Source organism: Arvicanthis niloticus, chromosome 6, assembly GCF_011762505.2.
Source record: "Arvicanthis niloticus isolate mArvNil1 chromosome 6, mArvNil1.pat.X, whole genome shotgun sequence".
Classification (NCBI taxonomy): Eukaryota; Metazoa; Chordata; class Mammalia; order Rodentia; family Muridae; genus Arvicanthis; species Arvicanthis niloticus.
Window position 1 is genome coordinate 47,305,421 of NC_047663.1, and position 20,199 is coordinate 47,325,619.

Genomic DNA, 20,199 nt, shown 5'->3' on the forward strand with positions numbered 1-20,199 from the left:
CATCAGGCATTGTAGCAGGCTCTTGTAAAGACTGTCTCACATAGCCCAGTGTATTAGGGTTCTCTAGAGGAACAGAACTTACAGAATGAATCAGTCTACCCACCTTTCTGTCTTTCTGCCTGTCTGTCTGTCTGTCTGTCTGTCTGTCTGTCTATGGCTGTCTGTCTGTGTCTGTCTGTGTCTGTCTGTCCATCCATCCATCCATCCATCCATCCATCCATCCATCCATTCATTTATTAAGACAATTTATAAGAATGGCTTACAGGTTCTGGTCGAGCTAGTCCAACAATGGCTGCCTACCAATAGAAGGTCTAAGAATCCAGCAGTTGCTTAGTTCACAAGGCTGGATACCTCAGGTGGTCTTCTGTATATGCCAGAATCCTTAAGAAGTAGGCTGCAGTGCCAGTGAAGGAGTGGACTTGTTGTCAGTGAGATTGGGGGCAAGCAGGCAAAGAGAGCCAGCTTCCTTCTTCCATGTACTTTATCTAGGCAACCAGCAGGAAGTGTGGCCCAGATTAAAGGTGGATCTTCCCATATCAGAAGACCTGGGTTAAAGGTGGATCTTTTCATCTCTGAAGACCTTGATTAAAAGTTTGTCTTTCCACTTCAAGTGATTTAATTAAGAAAAAAAAAAATCCCTCACAAGAACACCCAGCTTGAGTTTTACTTAATTCTAGATGTAGTCAAGTTGACAACCAAGAACAGACCCAGATTGGCCTCAAACTTGCTCTGTAATTGAGGGTGACCTTGAACTCCTGACCCTTCTACCTCCACCTCTGAGTGCTGAAATCACAGGTGTGTGTCACCATGTCTGGCCTGGCATTTCAGTTTTGAGGAGCAGTGAATGGTTAATAGAGACAGTCCCAGAATGTGGTGGTTTTGGGAGGACCCATTTCCTAGCCCCATCCAGCTTCTGGTAGGCCACCTATATGCCTTGGCGTCTGGTCTCATGCTTTGTCTCCAGAGCCAAAGACTCTGAGCCAATTCCTTCTCCTCATGCTGCTACCCCGTGCATTTCCTCTCCTGATGATGATGCTGTGCCCACCTGGGCCATGCTGCTGCTTGGCCCATATCAGGGCAGCCTGTATTCTATCTATAACAGCAACACTCATGGCTGGGTAAGCTTATACATCTGTAGTTCTGGGGATAAGGATGAGGGGGCATCTCTGTGGAGTAGATGGGTTGTCCTTATGGTTCAGAGGCGGGGCCAGGCCTTGTTCAGGCCTTGCCTCTTCATGTGTAAGACAGAGAACCACACCAGCTTATGTCTTTGAAAGATTCCATTGGCCTTGTGACTGAGGCTTCTCCATTGAGGTTTCATTGTTTTGTGAACCTGTCACTGGTGAGTCCTCACATGCCCTTATCTTGATCGTATACCTTGGGGTTGGAGGTTTGTCGAATGTTCCCTCCCTATGTTTTTCTACAGAGGAAAGAAAGCTACTACATACTCTGTTGTCACATTAGAGTTGAGACATGACCTTGGTTTAAAAATAGTTTTTGAAGATTTACTGATTTTAATGTACATGTATGAGTGTTTTGCCTGCACCTGGGTCCATGTACATTTCTCATGCCCAAAGAAGTCAGAAGAAGGCACTGGATGGATCCCCTGAAACCTGAGTTACAGATGGTTGTGAGCCATCATGTGGGTGCTGGGAATTGAACCCAAGTCCTTTGCAAAAGCACAAAGTGCTCTTAACCACGGAGCCACTCTTCAGTCTCTTGATTGCTTGGTAATATTCAGTGAGCAAACTTGTAGATTTCACATGGAGAGGGAGAGGGAAAGGGAGAGGGGAGGGGGAGGGAGAGGGAGGAGAGGGAGAGGGAGGAGAGGGAGAAGGAGAGGGAGAGAGGGGGAGGGGAAGGGGGAAGGGAAGGGGGAGGGGGAGAGAGAGAGGGAGAGAATGAGAATGCTTTATTTCCTCAGTTATAACAGAAGCTTCTCAAATTTTTTCATTTGTTTAGATTTTTTTTTTTTTTTTTAAACAGGCTTTCACTATGTAGCACTGGCTAGCCTGGAACTCAACATGTAGCTCAGGCTGGACTTAAACATATAGATCTGCATATCCCTGTCTCCTAAGTGCTGGGATTAAAGTCATTCACCCTGAATGGACATTTTTCTTGGAGACAGTCTCATGTAGCCTAGCCTGCCCTCAAACTTGCCTCTCATGTGCTGGGATTAAAGGTGTGCACCATCATGTTTGGCTTTATGTGTCACTGGAGCTCCTGGATATTGAACCCAGGGCTTGAGGCATGCTAGCCAAGCCCTGACTAAAAAGAGCTGCCTCTCTCTCTCTCTCTCTCTCTCTCTCTCTCTCTCTCTCTCTCTCTCTCTCTCTCTCTGAGACAAGATCTTGCCATGTTTTGGAGGTTGACCTGGATTTTACTTATTGCCCAAGCTGCCTGGAACTCATGGTCCTGCCTGAATGCTGGCTGGGATTATAGGCCTATGCCACCACCCTCAGCCTTTGTCTAACCTTTTCTTTAAAGTGCCATTGCTTGCCTCCAGTCACACATTGCCATCCTCTTCTGATCTAGCTTGAGTTTTTCTTGCTGCACATTCAGACTGCTGTCTCACAATCTGGCAGTTGAATCTGCTCATAGGTAGATAATGACACCTAATCCCCTATAAATCTGCTTTCTGCCTTGTTCTAAACCACAGCACAAATTTGCTTCCAAGACCCCTGTCATCTCTTTGTTAGTGGAGTGGGCATTTGTGTGTGGGCCGGGGTCATTAAGCTGAGGCTGGGAGGCAACTCATTGTGCTTAGATAACCCCAGGTGACCTGCCTGGTATGGAAACTCCCCCTCCTGGTCCCCCAGGTCAGATAGCGTTGCCTGGCTACGGGAGGCTCCAGTGGGGAGAGAGAACAGGCACACATGTTTAAAATTCAATATTGTGTCCTGGCAAACACTCCAGCGGGGCCTTCCAGCCCACTGGTAATCTCTAATTCTCCCCACTCCTTACGGGCGGGGCTCTGCCCTGAGACCCAGATGGTCTCTTCTGGGAATTGCCTGTCAGCTGTTGTGAGGGACAGGGTGGGGGGTGGGTTGGTCACTACCTTGGATCATTCTGAGCAGATTCCTGGGAGGCCTGGGCTGGCTGGTGCAGACCTGTCCTTCAGAGGGTATTCTGAGGAAGAAAACCTAGCAAGGCCTAGTCCTGTCACGGGTAGTGTCCTTTTGAGAGGAAAGGCTACTTTTCAGAGAACAGCACACAGAGGGCATCCATGACTCTTTCCATGGGGCCTTCTGTAAACGGAGACTCCTCACTAAGTTGGTTGAATCTGAGTTTGAAGGTGAGATTCCAGGTGTGATATGGCTGGCTTCCCTGAAGCCTCATTTCTTTTGGAGGTGGTTCAAGGGTTCCTCAATGCTGGGGTCCTGATAGAGGAGCAAGGGAGTGAGCAGACATTCCATATGTGCAGTGGGAAAGTAGGCCACCTCTTCTTCCTTAGGTTCACATAGCCGCTCCAGGCATCCAAGAAGCATCTAGTCCGCCTCATCCTTCCTGACAGGAAGGGCTCGTGGGGATCCAGCACTGGAGCTCAAGAGCAAGTTGGGTGATTTTTTTTTCTTATGAGTGCAAGCCTCTCACCCGTAGCTCAGAATCCTCTCCCCACCCACAGCCCCTCTCTAAGCACAGCTGGGAAGCTGTTCCCCGTTTCCCCCACCAGCCTTCTATGCACACCTCTAGTGCGGTTTCAGCTCCTCACATACCACAGGGTGTTAGGAGGATCCCACATTCACTTTATAGTGTTGTTGAATGTTTCTCACGGGTGAGTTCTGCCTCAGGCCTGGGGACGCACACAGCAGGAAACAGCAGGTACAGTTCTTATCCTCACATGTCCGACTTCTGGACAGACAGACACTGTGAACAGAAACCCGGCACCTGACTGCCACTCCTTGGGTGCTCTGAGGAGAGACATGCATCGTGTTTCGAGGTGTTGATGACTTTAAGAATGGGACATCAGGGTTTCTTTTGCTGTGACAAAATACTGTGACTAAAAGCAACCTGGGGAAGGAAAGGACTCACTTCATCTCACACTTCCAGTGACAGATCGTCACTGAAGGAAGTCAGGGCAGGAACCTGGAGGCAGGAGCTGAGGCCATGGAGGAGCGCTGCTTACTGACCTGCTTCTCATGGCTTGCTCCCCCTGCTTTCTTATCTCGAACTCCGGATCCCACTCAGTGAATTGGGCCCTATCACATCAGTCGTCAATCAGGGAAATGTACCATAGGCTTGCCCATGGGGCAATCTGGTGGTGGGGACATTTTCTCAACTGAGGTTCCCTCTTCCAAAATGACGCTAGGTTTGTGTCAAATTGACAAAATCCACCGAGCACAAATGGGAAAGACAAATGTGTTTCCATGGGGCTTGGGAAGAGTCTACAGGCAGGTGACAGGTAAGCTGTGTGTCGTAGAGAAGGAAGGGCTTTGTGAAGGGCAGGCAGGGTATGTCTGGATCCTGGAGACAATAAATGCAAAGTACATGGTCAGGTAAGAGCCTGCTTCTAAGGAGCAGACAGGAATTGTGGCTGCAGGGGCATGAGTAGGGGAGGGCATAGAGGTAGCACACATGCACGCGCGCACACGCGCACACACACACACACACACACACTCACACACACACACACACTCACACACACACATACACACACACACACTCACACACACATACACACACACACACATACACATACATACACACATACACACATACTCACATACACATACACACACTCACACACACATACACACACATACACACACACACACACATACACACACACACACACACACACATAGATCCTGGGAGTGGGTTTGGATATTTTAAAAAATAATTTATTTTTATTTTATGTATATTGGTGGTTTGACTGCATGCGTGTCTGTGTGAGGGTGTCAGATCCCCTGGAACACGAGTTACAGACAGTTGTGAGCTGCCATGTGGGTGCTGGAAATTGAACCCAGATCCTCTGGAAGAGCAGACAGTGCTCTTAACTACCGAACCATCTCTCTAGCTCCGTGGGTTTATCTTTTTCAGGATTATGTTTTGGTTAGTATTTGTGTATGTGTGTGTGTGTGTGTGTGTGTGTGTTGCTGTTGGAGCACAGCTTTTGGGACTGGTTCTCTCTTGTCATGTGGGGCTTAGGGATGGAATTCAGCTCATCAGGCTTGGTTGCAAGAGTCTTTACATGCTGAGCCATCTCCTTGGCCCAGGGGTTTGAGTTTAATTAACAGAGAGATAGGATTTACATCTGGCAGCTGTGTGTGGAGAATGGATTATTGATCAGCAGATGTGGGCAGAGAGAGGCTTTGTGAGAAGCTGTCACTAGAATCCAGGGCCTTGGGCCTCGGCAGTCGGTGGAGGTGTTAAGCATGAGTGGATGGTCTTTATGTTAGAGAGGTCAAGTCAATGGAATGGGCTGGTGGCCGGTGAGGGGGAGGGATGAAGCTAGATGGATAGACCAAAGGAGACAGGAAGAGTCTGTCACAGAAGGTGTGGGGTGTGTGGAGTTCCACCGAGGAGGCCAGGCCTGAAACGCCACCCACTCCAGAAGGCCAGAAGGAAGATTGGCTCTAAGTGTGAAGCCCTGGTGCCTGCTCTGCTGGCTAAAGATAGAGGGCTCCCTTTGCATCCAGGTGCTCCGCTTTCTTGAGGTGGATGACTTGCGCTGCCTGCCAGCTCCAGGAGATGGCGCTCTGTAGATTTCACTGTGTGCCCTGCTGCGCTCACAGGCATCCCTCCCTTACCTAGCAAACACATCCCTACCTTTAGGCCTTTGAGAGCAAGCCATGGTGTTCACATTCCTGGTGGCCCTCTCAAAATAGTTACTCACTAGGTATCACTTGTCAAAGGACTCCTTGATTTAGTGAAAATGGCTCAGGATGGTGGTACATACCTGTAATGCTTGCACTTTGGGAGACTGAGGCAGGAGGATTAGAAGTTCAAGGCCAGCCTTGGCTCGAGAATGACACTGTTTAAAAAGAAAAAAAAAAACCACAAGAACAAACAAAAACAATGAATGAAGTTGGGTCTGCACTTTGGGCCCAGGGCACCTGGTTCCTTAGGGAGCTGAAAGGCCCTGGGGACACAGGTAGGATTGAATGCAGCTGGAGCTCTTAGATGGATCTACATGCTGGGTTCTGGGCAATCCACTGTGATCTGCAACTTCTTTGACCTCTGCCTGTGTGCTGCTTCTCCCCTGGGACTCACTAGCCACTCCCCCTTGTAGCCAACACCATCAGTGACAAGGTAGCTCGTGGCTAGGGGACAGGTCCTGAGCTCCTCAGCTGCACACTATGTTGGCTGGGTAGATTCACTGTCCACTTCCAGACTCACCGTTCAGCTCTCTTAGACCTTACCTGAGCCAACACAGCTTCCTCAGTCAGAGCAAGGACGTCTGATGGGCCTCACTTTCTTTGCTCTGCTGGCTGGTCCACTGTTTCAGTCTAGCCTTGCTAAAAAGCTTTGAGTCCCAGATCTACAAGGTGGCTTGCACCCTTGGGACCAGGGCTCCTCGCCATTTCTGGCACATGTGCTGGATACATCCATCACTTGGGCTAGCAAGGCGTTGGGTTGTGAGCAAAAGGATAAAGGACTCCTCTGTTGTCCTTGATCCCGAGTCTGGGTCGACTGGGGAGGCACACTGGAACCAGTGGCGGCTGATCACTGTTTATGACAGGCAGGCAGGCAGGTGCTCTCGTTTTTCCTTGTCTTTGGGGCCCATAAACCTCAGATGGACTGGGCGTGTGTTTGCGATGAGTGAGTGTTTATTGTGTGTGTGTGGACTTGAATGCAAATGTTTTGGGTAGCACTCTGTTATGCCAGCCTAGTATTTGGGGTGTCGGGGGGGGTGGTGGATATTATGGGACTCTGCACTGTGAATGCATTTTCAGCCAAATGATTTTCCCAAGCAGGCACCTCTGGGCTTGGAATGGACAGTCCACTGTTCCTCCCATAAACATAGTTAGGGTCTTCATTTGCCCCAGCACCCCATTTATCAACCCCAGCTGGCAGAACAGGGAAGGCAAGCGTGTTGGTTTATGGAGGGAGAGCTGTCTGGCGTCAAAGTCTCCATGTGTTGTACATGTGTGATTAGGCTGGAGCTCGGGGACTGAAGCACTTATTTAGGTAATCGTTAACTGGAACATGGAAAAGAAAGGAACATGCAATTTGCAGATGTTCTCCTTTCCTGCAGGTTAACTTGAAGTGAAGCTCCCAGCTGGTGGGGAGGCTAAGCACCCCCACCCCCTGTGCCTCCCTCTGCCATGGCTCTCTGGTGAGGGAAGGCTGGGGATCTTTTAAGGGTGGCTGGGACTGGTGGGGATGGCTCAGATGACATGTCCTGGGCACATCATAATCACGCACGCACCCCTACCCCACCCTATATTTCTCTCTCTCTCTCTCTCTCTCTCTCTCTCTCTCTCTCTCTCTCTCTCTCTTTTCGAGACAGGGTTTCTCTGTGTAGCCCTGTCCTGGAATTTACTCGGTAGACCAGGCTGGCCTCGAACTCAGAAATCTGCCTGCCTCTGCCTCCCAAGTGCTGGGATTAAAGGCGTGCACCACCACCGCCTGGCCCACCCTATATTTCTTGTGAGCTTTTTTCTAGCCTCTCTCTTTGCTCTAAACCAGTGCTTTTCAGCCTTCCTATTGCTGTGGCCCTTTAATACAGTTCCTCCTGTGGTGACCTCCAGCCATAAAATTATTTTCATCTCTATAAGTGTGATTTTGCTGTTATAAATCATAGCAATCTGATATGCGGGATATCTAATATTGCAACCCATAGGTTGAGAACTGCTGCAAAACCAATCAATTTACTCAGTGGTCGGCCCTACACATTTGTTGTGCACCTACTGTGTGCTTGGTGAGAGCCAAGCTCCAGTAAAATCCCAGGACTCTGTTGTCCCAGGTGCAGGAAGGTGTTCAGAAGAAGATCTAGATCATTGGCATTCTTCAATAACTATCCCCAAGCCCACGCTCACCACTGACTAACAGTGCTGGCCTGGGTAGGTGGATGGGTGCTTTGTTCTTCATTTTGAAGCAGAGGCTGGGCAGTTGGGGTCACCAAGGTCAGATGGGGCTAGATGGTGCTGGGGCAGTACTGGTCTGCTGCTGGTGACAGGCACCTAATGATCCCTCAGAGGACAACAGAAGCTCTCCTGGAGGAGAGTGGGAAGTGAGGCACAGGGGAGCAGAGGTCCACCGGGGAGCGTAGGCGGTAGTCTGGGAATTCAGTTCTTAACATTTGAACAGTGTGAGGTTGGATCCTTTTTGGATGGGTTATCTCCAAGCAGCCCTGGCAGTGAGTTGCATGGTGGTCTAGGTGACCCTGCATGCTGGAGACTGGTGTGCTGAGTTGGGATTCATAGCCAAGTTACTAGCAGAACTCAGAAACCCTCTCTGGTGGGTAGCCAAGTTCATAGTTCCCCAAGAAGACTCTTCAGGGGCAGGAGATGGAAGGATGTTCAGGCAGGGACAGCCAGCTAGTGGCAGGGGAACAGGAGCTGTGGGGCAGGCCAGGTGCCACATCTCGCCATGGGGAGTTCTGTCTGGGTGACCATACACAGAATTCTCTTCATTTCTCTCTGGGCACAAGTCCAGGCTAGTGCTGGGGAGGAGGAGGCTGACACCAATGGGAATGGCCAGTGCCTGTGGCCCTAAACTTGTCTGTGAATGGGAAAGAATGGATGGTAGACGGAAAGTCTTGCTGACTGGTTCCTAGTCCAGAGTCCCAAGTGTGCCAAGCAGCAAGCGCCAGTCAGAAAGTGAGCAGGGGTCAGGGACAGAAAAGGGATGGGAGAGGGAAGTGTGAAGCCAGGCCTGTCACATGACTGGACTCCCCACAGGCTGGCCAGGAGGCAGCCCTTGCCATTCGTGTCTTTCAGGGCCAAGGAAGCTTTTCTGGAAGACTCGTGGCTTCACCCTTTCAGTCCTGGGGTCTGTTCTCTCTCTCCTTTCTTCCAGCAGGAAGCCTCATGCAGCCCCGAGGCCTCTGTGAGGGCACAGCCACACCTGTTCCTCTTTACCTCCTTGTCTGTTGAACCCACTAGTTCTCACTGACACAGACCCAGCAAGCTTTGTCTCCAGTGACCTGAAGGGATTTTCACAGCTGTTTTTCTTGAAGCTGAGTTTCAGGTGGGGAAAACTGGAAATTTCAGGCTACACACTAGATTAAAACCAAGGGCTTTGCCAGAGGACATCAAGGCCAGGAGACTCTCCACAGTGCTGATGCCTGCACCTCAACCAGCACTGGGCGGCTTGGCAGCCGGAGGCCAGCTGCATCCTGGAACACGGGGCTGTTGCTTAGGCAGCCATGTTCTCCTGTACCCTTCGAAGGCATGTGTGGCCTCTCTTGACAACTACCGATGGAGTCTGTGGTAGTTCTTTTTTTTTTTTTTTTTTTTTTTTTTTTTTTTTTTTTTTAAGATTTATTTTTATGAGTCTTAATTACGTGTATGCGTGTGTCTCTGTATGGGTATGTGTGGATGAATGAATGCAGGTGCCCACGGAGGCCGGAGGCATCAGATGCCCCAGAGCTGGAGTTCAAGGTGGTTGTGAGCTGTCCCACACAGGTGCTGGGAACTGAGCCCCAGACCTCATTCACAAACTGAATAGTGTGCTCTTAATCATGGAACAATCTCTGCGACTGCTCCGGCAGGGTTGTGGTTTATCTTATTTCATATATACTGTAGCACAATTTCTGAGGCTATAGGGCATTATAAAGAAAATGTTAATTTTGGATTATGATCCTGGAAGTCGAAGGTGGAGGGCCAGTATCTGGTGACAGCTTCCATGGCAGCTTTAGAGACAGGGAGCTCATTGTATCTCTGCTGAATCCTCTTTTATAGAGCTACCGTATTGAATATCGAGGCTTCACCCCATGGCCTGTCCCATCCTGATCAGTTTCTAGGCCCTCAGCTTGAACAAGCAATTGTTTAAACCTTTGCCTTTCAGGACTTCATAGTGGAGATCAACTTTCTACACATAAACCCTGGAGCACACAGTCAGTCCACATTCTCCCTCAGCTGAGTCTCTGCCCCTCTTCATTTTTATCCTGTTTAGACTTTGAGTTGGTGCCGTGCTTTATGATTTACAAGCCACTTTCTTAAATGCTTCTCAGAGGTTCTTACAGTTGTAAGAAAACTGTTATTTTTCCATTTTACAGGTAGGGAAAACTGAGGCTTGGAGAAGTAAATGAAGCGTTGTTTTTCACCAGACACTAAAGACATAAGCATGAGTCTTGTGATTTCAAGTTTCATGTTCTTGTCCCAATCCCAAGAAATAATCAGGAGGCAGTGGTAGGGGGATCTCTGTGATTTTGAGGCCAGCCTGATCTACAGAGCAAGTTTCAGGACAGCCTGTCTCAAAAAAAAAAAAAAAAAGAAAAGAAAAGAAAAGGAAAGGAAAGGAAAGGGAAAAGAAAGGGAAAGGAAAGAAGGAAGGAAGGAAGGAAGGAAGGAAGGAAGGAAGGAAGGAAGGAAACAAACAAAACCCACCTCTCCCCCCAAATTTACTAAGCCTCTGCTGCTGGAGGCACTGCTCCAGAGACATACTTTCCCCTTTTGGTCTAAGTACTCTGAAATCAGGAACCTCTCATGAGCAACAGTATTCCAGGGTTTGCAGTTGCCAATGTTCTATTTGTGGTACATGATATATGTGGTGCTGTGTGGTACACACAATAACATGTTGGGCACTGCTGTGGATGGGAAGGAATCTTCTATGTGTGGACACAGCTTCTGCCACCAGTGCTTTCCAGTTGAGGAACAGTCAGACCTGGCCATTAACTGTATTTTGATACCTACACAAATACATAGACCAAGCCACGTTCTGTGGGGACGTTGGTGGAGAACTTTCCAGTGCCTTGAGAGGCTGTGGATGGAGCTCAGGGATGGAGTGTGTGCTTAGCATGCACAAGACTCTGAATTCCATCATTAACATGAGAGAGAGAGAGAGAGAGAGAGAGAGAGAGAGAGAGAGAGAGAGACTGACTTTTAGGAGGACAAGTGGTATTTGGGCCTTACCAAGTTGTATCCAATGTGTATCCAAGCCACATTAGTTTGTAAAATATGAACCCTGGAGGATGGTTGTGGTTTACAGGGCTGTCTGTTGATCAAATTATTCACTTCTTAGCCTCAGTTTCTTCATCTGTAGAATGGGCAGGGCCAGCATGCCTGTGGTACTGGTGGTGTTTAGGCTTAGGTAGGAGAAATGTGAGAAATGTTTAGTTGGGGTCTGGCACACACAGTGAGAACTTGATAAATGTTGGCACCCTTCCCCAGAGTAAATTCTGTCAGTCTGGCGACGGTTATTGATGGCCGCTGTGTGTGGTAGGCGCATCTGCATTTGTGATCTCAGTTCATCCTGGGAAACACCCAGGGTGTGGGGTAGGATCATTATTCCGTTTTTTTTTAAGCCAAGAAAATGAGGCTGGAAGTCACAGGACTGGCTGGTGGCCGGCTGTGGTTGGGATGCCAGTCTCTGACTGTCAGCGGGTCTTTTCCCTGGACTGCGGCTGCTGGGGAAAGATTGAAGCCAGAAAGGAAGTCTGGCTGACTGGGGGCTCACAGGCTCATGGTGCTTTATTCCATCATTACTACCGGGTGTCCTGAGTGATGGGGCTTCTGGTTTGGAAGAGAGCGGGTGTAGGGGTGAAGCAGGGGCTCTTGGTCACAGGTGAGAGTCTCATAAACTCTCACGTGCATGGGCATTATTCACCACACCCTCCACTTCTGTGGACAGTGGTTGGTTTTGCATCACAGAAATGGCTACTTGTCTCTCTGGCCTCTGCTCTTCCTTCTTCTTCTATTTGGAAGTGCTTGAGACTCCAGGGCCCTGGAATGGCACTATGGCCACACTCTGCTTATGACACTGCCTGGGCTCAAGGCTTCCTTGGCTAGCTAAGAGAGTCCTTCCTCAGAGTTAAACATAAGCTCATTCAGGTTCTTCCCTGCCTTTCCCTTCTCGTCCTTACCCTTCTTCCTGGCTCACCCTCTTCTTGCGCTTAGAACACTCACTTGGCTCTGCTTCTAGCAGGCTGTGTGACCTTCAACAGGTCAAGTAACCTCTCTGAACTTTAGTTACACTGTGTCTCAAGTAGATAGCCCTGGGGGGGGGGGCCACATGAGATGGGGGCAGGGGCACATCCTGGGCCTGGATGAAGTGGGGGTGAGTAGGAGAGGGTCTGAGGATGATCTTTCCGGAGTCCCCATCTTTAGCAGTGTCAGGCCCAGAGATCAATAAGTTAGGTCTTTCTCTCTCTCCTGCCTCCTCACTTCCTATTAATGTACCCCATACTGTAGAAGGAATTGAGACTACAAGCATGCTGTGAGCAGACAGGTAGCGGAAGCATACTGAGTATGGTGTGTCCTGCTAATTAGAGCCTGCCATGCCCCCTGGGACTGCGGGATTGGCAGGGTCGGGTGGGGGCTCTACAGAAAGGCTCATGGGGCCCTAAGAAGGAACAGGGAGAAGCCAGAAACAGGTTCAGGAGGGTGAGGGACACAGGAACCCCACACTTGGTTCTTGGGCTCAGCAGGGGCAGAGAAGCCCACAAGAATCACCTTATGGCTTCCCCAATGCTATGTTCCATTAGCATTTCAGGATTTGGAGGGGACATTGCCATCCCTCTCCCACATGGCACTCGCGAGTGAGGTGGGCCAGACTCCATCTAGCCCCATGCTTCTCTCTTTCCCACCCATTCTGACCTCCCATGTTATTTGAACCTCAGGGATAGAGCTGTGCCAAGCCCTCCACTGAGCCATGCCCTCCCCTAGCTCCCGAGGACATCTGGCCTTTCTCTCCTGTGGGACACTCTTGGGGTCTCTACAGCGGATACAGGCCAAGCTGGGATGTGTCTGGCAGCCAGGGGACAGGACTGGAGAGGCAGAGACAAGCCTTCTGGGTGGGTTGCTTCTCATGCTGTCTTGGGAGCTGGAGTGGGAATAGCCGTCTGATTGTCATGCTGACATTTACAAACTGGTCTTCACGTTTCATCTTGCCGTGGACTTAGTACCCACACTGTCCTTCTCTATTTTACAGATGTGGAAACTGATACTCAAAGGCTGATCAATTAACCCCACAGCTCACTAGCAACAGAACCATGGGTTGAAAGCATGTCTATCACATGCCAAATCCATAGCGATCTCTGGTGTACTGCAAGCCTCCTTTAAAGGAATTTAATAATTCATGCTATAACTTCCAAGCTGGGCACACTGCCTTTTTCCAGAGCTGGTTCTGGTGAGGGTGTTGCATAGGCATGAAGTCTGACAAACTTATATTGGGAAAGAGACCCCAAGACTCAGGGAAGGGTATCAACCCCCCATCCCCCTTCTTCTAACTCAGTACATGGGCACCTTTGAGCTTTAAATGTGGTGCAAGTCTCCTCAGGCCTTTTGCTCTGGTTTGGTTTGTTTTTTTTTTTTTTTTTTTTTTTTTTTTTTTTTTTTTTCCTTTTTTGGGTTCTTAAGGCATGAAGCAACTGCTGTTTTTAAAGTGCATTAAAAATTATTTTTAAAAAACAGAGCAATAACCCAACATTACAAAGGAATCCAGGCTGTTCCTGATAGAAAATAGCTCCCTATGCCTCTGCACCCCTTCCCACGAGCCCTCCACCTCCAATCAACTAACTGCTTAATGCTTTAGCTGCATCTCCCACTTTGGGCAATGGTGTTTTAGACTGTGTGGTCCTCAGGGATGTAGGTATCTGCTGTCTTTTACTTTGTATTTTCTTTGCACACAGGGCTTCCTAACTCACAGGTCCTACATTGCCTGGTACACTAGTCTTTATTGTCACCCAAGGCCACTGGCATCCTTTGATCCAGCCCTGTTTTCGAGGCAGAAGTGGAAGGGGACCCTGCTTTTGACTGTCCTGGCCCCAGGTACACTCCTCTAAAAAGCCTCTGGCCTGGTGCTCCTTGGGAGTGACTCCTCACCCTATGACATACATATAGTTGACTCTGCCAAGCCCTGGGTTACCTAGAGAAGCAGCCGAAGCAGCGGAAGGGTCAAAGGTCATGGCTAGTCAATGTGGACTAACAACTCTGGGCGGGCAGACACCCAAATCCTGCAGTTCCTTGTTTGATCTTAAGGAAGTTGTCCAACGTCAGCAGCTGCCGCCACCTTGGTGGCAGCGACAGCAGGTAGCAGCCCCGGCAGTGCTTCCAAAGCAAAGGTCCTACCTTTCGGGGGAAGGTGCAGAGAAGATGATGGAATTCTTAAAGAATTTTGTGGTGAGTGTCCCTGGCTGGGAAGGGATACTGTCCATACCCTGCTGCTGGAGGGTCTGCGGGTAGAACCGGGTAGAACCCCACTTGGCAGGGAGCCCTGAGAGGCTGTTTGCCTACTCCAGGCATAGAAGCTTCCTGTCACTCAGGAGAAGGAGGGGCAGAAGTCAATGACAGATTTTTTTGTGGGGTGTGTGTCTGTGTTGTTGTTGTTTTGGGAAACAGGCAGGAAGAGGAAAGGTGCTGGAGTCAGGGACCAGACCTTTCCTGCCTAACCTGGATCTGAGGTACGATCCTGGCCTGCGGCTGGATCGTACCTACGTGTTCTTCTGAGAAGGCTTCTTGGTTTGTGTCAGGGCCTCAGATGCCCTCTTGCCCACCCAAAGCCATATTTCAGGTTGGCATTTCTAGAACATAATCAGGAGGGGCTCTGCTGGATTTCAACTTAGCCTAGAATTCTCAGATGTGGTTGGTGTGGGACTTGGGCTGGAGACTGAGGGAGCCATGTCCAGTGCTGCCCTGGAGGTTTGATGGACTCTCAGCTGGGCCAGGGCTTTTGTGCCCCTTCTGGTAGACTTGGACAGCCCAGACTAACACAACCCCGCTAGGACTGCTAGGTTCCCTGTCCACACACCTGCTGGCCAGAGACTAACTTGCTTTCTTCTCTTCCTTGGCTGTGCTGTCTCTTGTCTTCAGAGAGCTGAGGGTGTCAGGATAGGATGAATATGAGGAATGTTGGGATATATTTGGGGATACAGTTCTCCAACTTCAGGCTATAAGATGGGTGCTGAGGGACCAATTTCAACATTATCAATCCAATGGCTTGACTTTTCTGGACCAGGCAGGGAGGTAGTGGTAATTGGAGGGTTTGTAGCTGGGAACTGATATCACTGGATACATTGTTTTCAAAAGATCATGTGGCTGCTGTGTGGGGAGCTGTGAGAAGGGGGAGGCCTTGAGTCTAATGAGGAGGCCCCTGAATGGCCGTGGAGAAGACAAAATGATGGTGGTGTGGTGTGGTAGGGAGATGCCATCAGACCCACATGAACACTGGTCATGGATTTGTAGTAGGATTAGAGTGTTGGGGCTGGGGATGAGCTAATGTGGGGATCATTGTGATGGTGAGACAGATACGTGAAGTTATTTTGAGGGAAGATTTAGAGAGCGCTCCATTCTGGCCTCACTAAGTTTGAGGCTCCTATAAGGCATGTGGGTGAGATGGTGACTTGGCAAATCTAGATGGATCTTGTCTTGATCCTGCTTCTGCCTTTTATAAAAATGTTCACTTTTGGAAAGTCGTTTGATTCCTGAATGTCTCTGGCTCTGTAGCAGCCTCCTCTCTACTACTGGATGATTGTGAGCCACAGCAGCAGGAGGAGGAAGAGGAAGAGGAGGAGGAGGAGGAGGGGGAGGAGGAGGAGAGGGAGGAGGGGGAGGGGGAGGGGGAGGAGGATGAGGAGGGGGAGAAGGAAGAGGGGAAGGAGGAGAAGGAGGGGGAGGAGGAGAAGGAAGGGGAGGAGGAGAAGGAGGGGGAGGGGGAGGGGGAGGAGAAGGAAGAGGAGGGGGAGGGGAGGAGGATGAGGAGGGAAGGAGGAGGAAGAGGAGGGGGAGGGGAGGAGGAGGAAGAGGAGGGGGAGGGGGAGGAGGAGGAGGAGGGGGAGAAGGAAGAGGGAGAGGAGGAGAAGGAGGGGAAGGAGGAGAAGGAGGAGGAGGAAGAGGAGGGGGAGGGGAAAGGGGAGGAGGAGAAGGGGGAGGGGGAAGAGGAGGAGGAGGGGGAGGGGGAAGAGGAGGAGGAGGGGGAGGGGGGGAGGAGGAGGAGGGGGAGGAGGGGGAGGAGGATGAGGAGGGGGAGAAGGAAGAGGGGAAGGAAGAGAAGGAGGGGGAGGAGGAGAAGGAAGGGGAGGAGGAGAAGGAGGGGGAGGAAGATGAGGAGGAGGAGGAGGGGAGGAGGAAGAGAAGGAGGGGGAGGAGGAAGAGGAGAAGGAGGAGGAAAAGTGTGGGTGGTATTTGTAGAGTGCCTGATCAGTACTCAGTGCTGGTACATTTCAGGATCCCCAAGAGAAGACATCCTGAGGTCCCTTACATCATCTAAGTTTTCAAGTTGGGAATATTCAAGGCTTTATATTGTCCAGAACAGAGTGTGATACTATGTCTCATAGGCTGATCTGGATTCTAAATTTAGTGCATTCCACCCATGCAGAGATGTTTTTTAAACACTTAGTTGATTAATAATGAGTTGATTACCACTGTATAAAAATCGAGAGAGCTTACATAAAAATTTGGATTTCTGGCTTGTCTTGAGAACTCCAGCCACACTGAGCTTGCATTTCTATTTGGCAGCTTCTCTAGAGATAAGTATTGGCCGTCTCTTTTGATACTTTAACGTCGTCTTACTCATCCATTCCATTTTTTTTTAAATTGAAGTAAAATTTATATAACATGAAATTAATCATTTTAAAGTAAACAATTTGTTGGCATTTCACAAGGGCACAATATTGTAGAACCACCACCTTTTTCTAGTTTCAAAATATTTTATTTTCACCATCCTCAAATAAACTCCCCTCAACAGCTACTCCCCACCCCTGCCACCCTCCACCCCCAGTCGCTGGCAACCAGTAGTCTGTTTGCTTTCTAGATATTTTATAGGAATGCAGTAATCTAGTTTCTGTATAGCAAAAGAAACAACACAGGGAAACAGCACACTGTGGAGTGGGGAAAATATTTACAAAGTACATAAAAGATGGGGGGCAGGCTATCAGGGCTGAGAGATGGCTCAATAGCTAGGGGGAGCTATCTGCTTTTATAGAGAACCAGAGTTCCATTCTCAGGACCCATATCAGGCAGCTCACAACCACCTGTAACTCCTTCTCCAGAGAATCTGATGTCCCTCTTCTGGCCTCTGCATTCACCCATACACCATGTGGTGTACACACACACACACACACACACACACACACACACGTCAAACGAAGACAGTGGACTAATTTACGTGCACGAGGAATAGATTGAGAAAGATTTTAAAAGACATTTCTCCAAGGAAGATATTTAAATGGCCAACAAGCATGTGAAAGGTATTCAAGCAAACCATGTGAATATACCCTGAACCGTTAGAGAAACACAAACTGAATTACAGAGATCGCACCTTCTGCCCCTTAGGAGAGCTAGACACCTCCCCCCCACATACACAAAGATAAGTCTTGGTGAGACTGGGAAAACTAGGACTCCTGTAACATTCCTGGTGGGACTGTGAATCAGAGCAGATGCTATGGAAAACAGTATGGAGGTCACTGGGGAAAGTTTCAAAATAAATGAGGTAGCTGTTTCAACAAAGAACCTCAAGAACCTGAGTTCGATCCTCAGAAGCCATGTAAAAAGAATGTGTTGATTATGTTGGATTCCTTAAAGTTCTATATTAAATTTAGGGTCAGCCTCTTAGCTTCTATAGCGGCCTGGATTCTTCTAGGGACTGTGTTAAATATGCACACTGCTTCGTCCGGGGTTGCTGGCTGTAGCTGGCTCCTTTTCTTATGGCTGTGACAGACAAAATTTAAGAGTAGAATGGTTTATCTTGGCTCATGGTCTCAGAGGGATTTAAGCTCACTGTGGCAATGTAGGCATGGTGGCAAGAGCCTTTGGTTGAAGGCTCTTCACAAGTCATGGACCAGAAGCAGAAAAAACAGGATGGAACTCAAAACAGGTGTAACTTTCATAGGCTACCCCTTGTGACCTTTGCCAGCTAGGCCCCACCTCTTAAAGACCCACAACCTTCAAAATAGCTGCACAGCTGGGAAACAGGTACTAAATATATGAACCTACAGAGGGGACACTCCAGACTCAGTAATACATGTTAACACTAGTCTTCCCATCCAGGAACATGGGATATCACTCCATTAGTTTAGTGTGCCTGCTGTTTCTTTCAAGCTGTGTTTTCTAGTTTCCAGTCCCAAGTATTTTGGTTACATTTGTTTCCATGTACATTATTTTTTATGTGGCCATGATTAGAACTGCTTTTTATGTTTTCCTTTTCGGTTTGTTCATTGCTGGTGTAGAAAAACACAACTGATTTTTTTTCCCCTTGTAGTTTTGCTGGTTTTGTTTATTAGCTCCAGAGGACTTCCCTCCCCCCTTTTTTCTCTTTATTTTGGTTGCCCGTACAGGATCTGTACTATGTCTTAATGTAACTAGTTTCATTTCTTTCTGAACTGTGGAAGCATCTTCTTTCCTGACTCTGGCTACAGCCTTCAGTATTCTTAGCAGTGGTGGTGATGCAGGCATCTGAGTCTTGCTCCTAATCTTACTGAGAAAGCTTCCACAGTCACCATTAAGCTTGGGCGTGGCTCTTGTCACGATGAGGATGCTCTCCTTCATCCTTAGTTTTCTGAGCACAGGCTCGTGGAGGCTGGAGGACAAGCTCAGCTGTCTTTCAGTCACAGTCTATCCTGTTTGTTGAGACAGCATCTCCCATTGGCCTGGAACTTAGAGTCGTATAAACTTGCTGGCCAGGGCACCTCAAGGATCTGCCTGTCTGTCTCCCTGGCACTGGGATTCCATATCTGGCTTTGTTTACTTCAGTTTTAGGGGGTCATTCTTAGACCCATGTACTTTCCAGTTATTGCTGCCTACGTGAGCGTGGGTCCAGAGCCATCCACCAGCAACTGACAGCAGTCACACTTACGAAGGGGAGCGGCTCCTAGTGACTGACACTTCAGTGGGGACACAGCATCATAAGCCTCTCCCATGCATGCTAGAATGTTTACTGGCTTCATCTCGTTCAAATCATGTGCAGAGAACCAAAGCTGCTTCTGGTTCATAGCAGTGACCATGCCATATTCAGAGGCCACATTTCTCAGCACAGCTCTCCCATCTTCCAGCTGTTCTTTCTGTCCCTTCTTCAGTGTTCCCTGAGCCTGTGGGAGGAGTTGACATAAATGTCCCATTTAGAGCCGAACACTGTATCACCTTTTCTCAGCAATCTCAGCTGTTCTGAGTCTCTGATGCCTACAGCAAAAAGTTTCTTTGACCAAGGTTGAGAGCATATGTAGCAGGATACGTATTCTGCTACATTGTATTCAAAATGGAGCTTGGTGATTAGGCAGTAGTAGAGGAGGTGGAGCTGGGAGAGAAAGAGAGGAAGGGGAGGGGAGAAAAAGAAGGGGAGGGGAGAAATAGAGGAAGAGGAGAAGAAGGAGGCTATCAGCCATGGAGAACCACAAATGGGTCGAAAGCTATCCTGGGTAGCAACTTCTATCAAAAGGTTAGATACTGGGTAACAACTCGACTTGTGAGGGCATCTTGTTGATTGAGCATTTCTAAACATATAAATCCTCTAGATAATCATTAAGCTTTGAGAGTCTCATTTCTACCGGGTACTGCGAGGATGGCAGATATTGTCTGGGGTTCAGTTGAGCTTTGTGTATGCAGCATGGGGGATTGGCAGAGCCATCCACCACACTGGTGTCTCGTAGGTGCCAGGGCTTGCGCATCTAGCTAGCCGGAGCCCCAGTCAGAGCTGAGGAGCAGCAGGATCATGGTGGCTGCCTGGGAACAACCCAGACCGGGCACCGTTTTCTAAATATAACCTCCCCAGACATGGGCATTTGACTAGGTATACAATTCCAGGTCTGAATTCCCTTCTGTGGAACAGGCCTCAAATCCAAGCTGAGAGGTGTTGGCCAGCCCTCTAACAGCTACTATGGCATCACTAGGCATACCTTGTTGTGCATTTCAGGATTATAGTATGCTGGGTCTACCTCCAGGTAAGTCCATTAATGACTCCCCATCCTCCCTGGGAGCTGCATAATCCCTTCCAGCATGACAAAAACTACTAGCAGGAAGGTAGCTGTCCAGATCAGTTCTAGCTTGATTTCTCTGTCCTACAACCATAGTGTGTTGTGTCTTCAGCAGTAGTTAGTCAGACAAGAATAATGACGGTGGTCTGTGTTGTTTGAGGGGTAGAATCTCTGGGCCTCTGAACATT

At 49.0% G+C, this 20,199-nt stretch overlaps 1 protein-coding gene across 10 annotated transcripts in view; it reads left to right on the top strand.

The window, feature by feature from the left end:
• Window positions 1-20,199, top strand: part of Rap1gap2 (RAP1 GTPase activating protein 2) — a 219,898-nt gene that overhangs the window by 130,819 nt on the left and 68,880 nt on the right. For 2 of the 10 annotated variants that reach the window (XM_034506216.2, XM_076936327.1), the window contains exon 1: window positions 13,992-14,228. The exons of the other annotated variants lie outside the window; for them this stretch is intronic. In XM_034506216.2, the coding sequence (XP_034362107.2) occupies window positions 14,013-14,228 (216 nt within the window). In that variant the 5' untranslated portion in view covers window positions 13,992-14,012. Of the gene's footprint in view, window positions 1-13,991; window positions 14,229-20,199 lie in introns of those variants that run through there. 10 annotated transcript variants of the gene reach the window in all.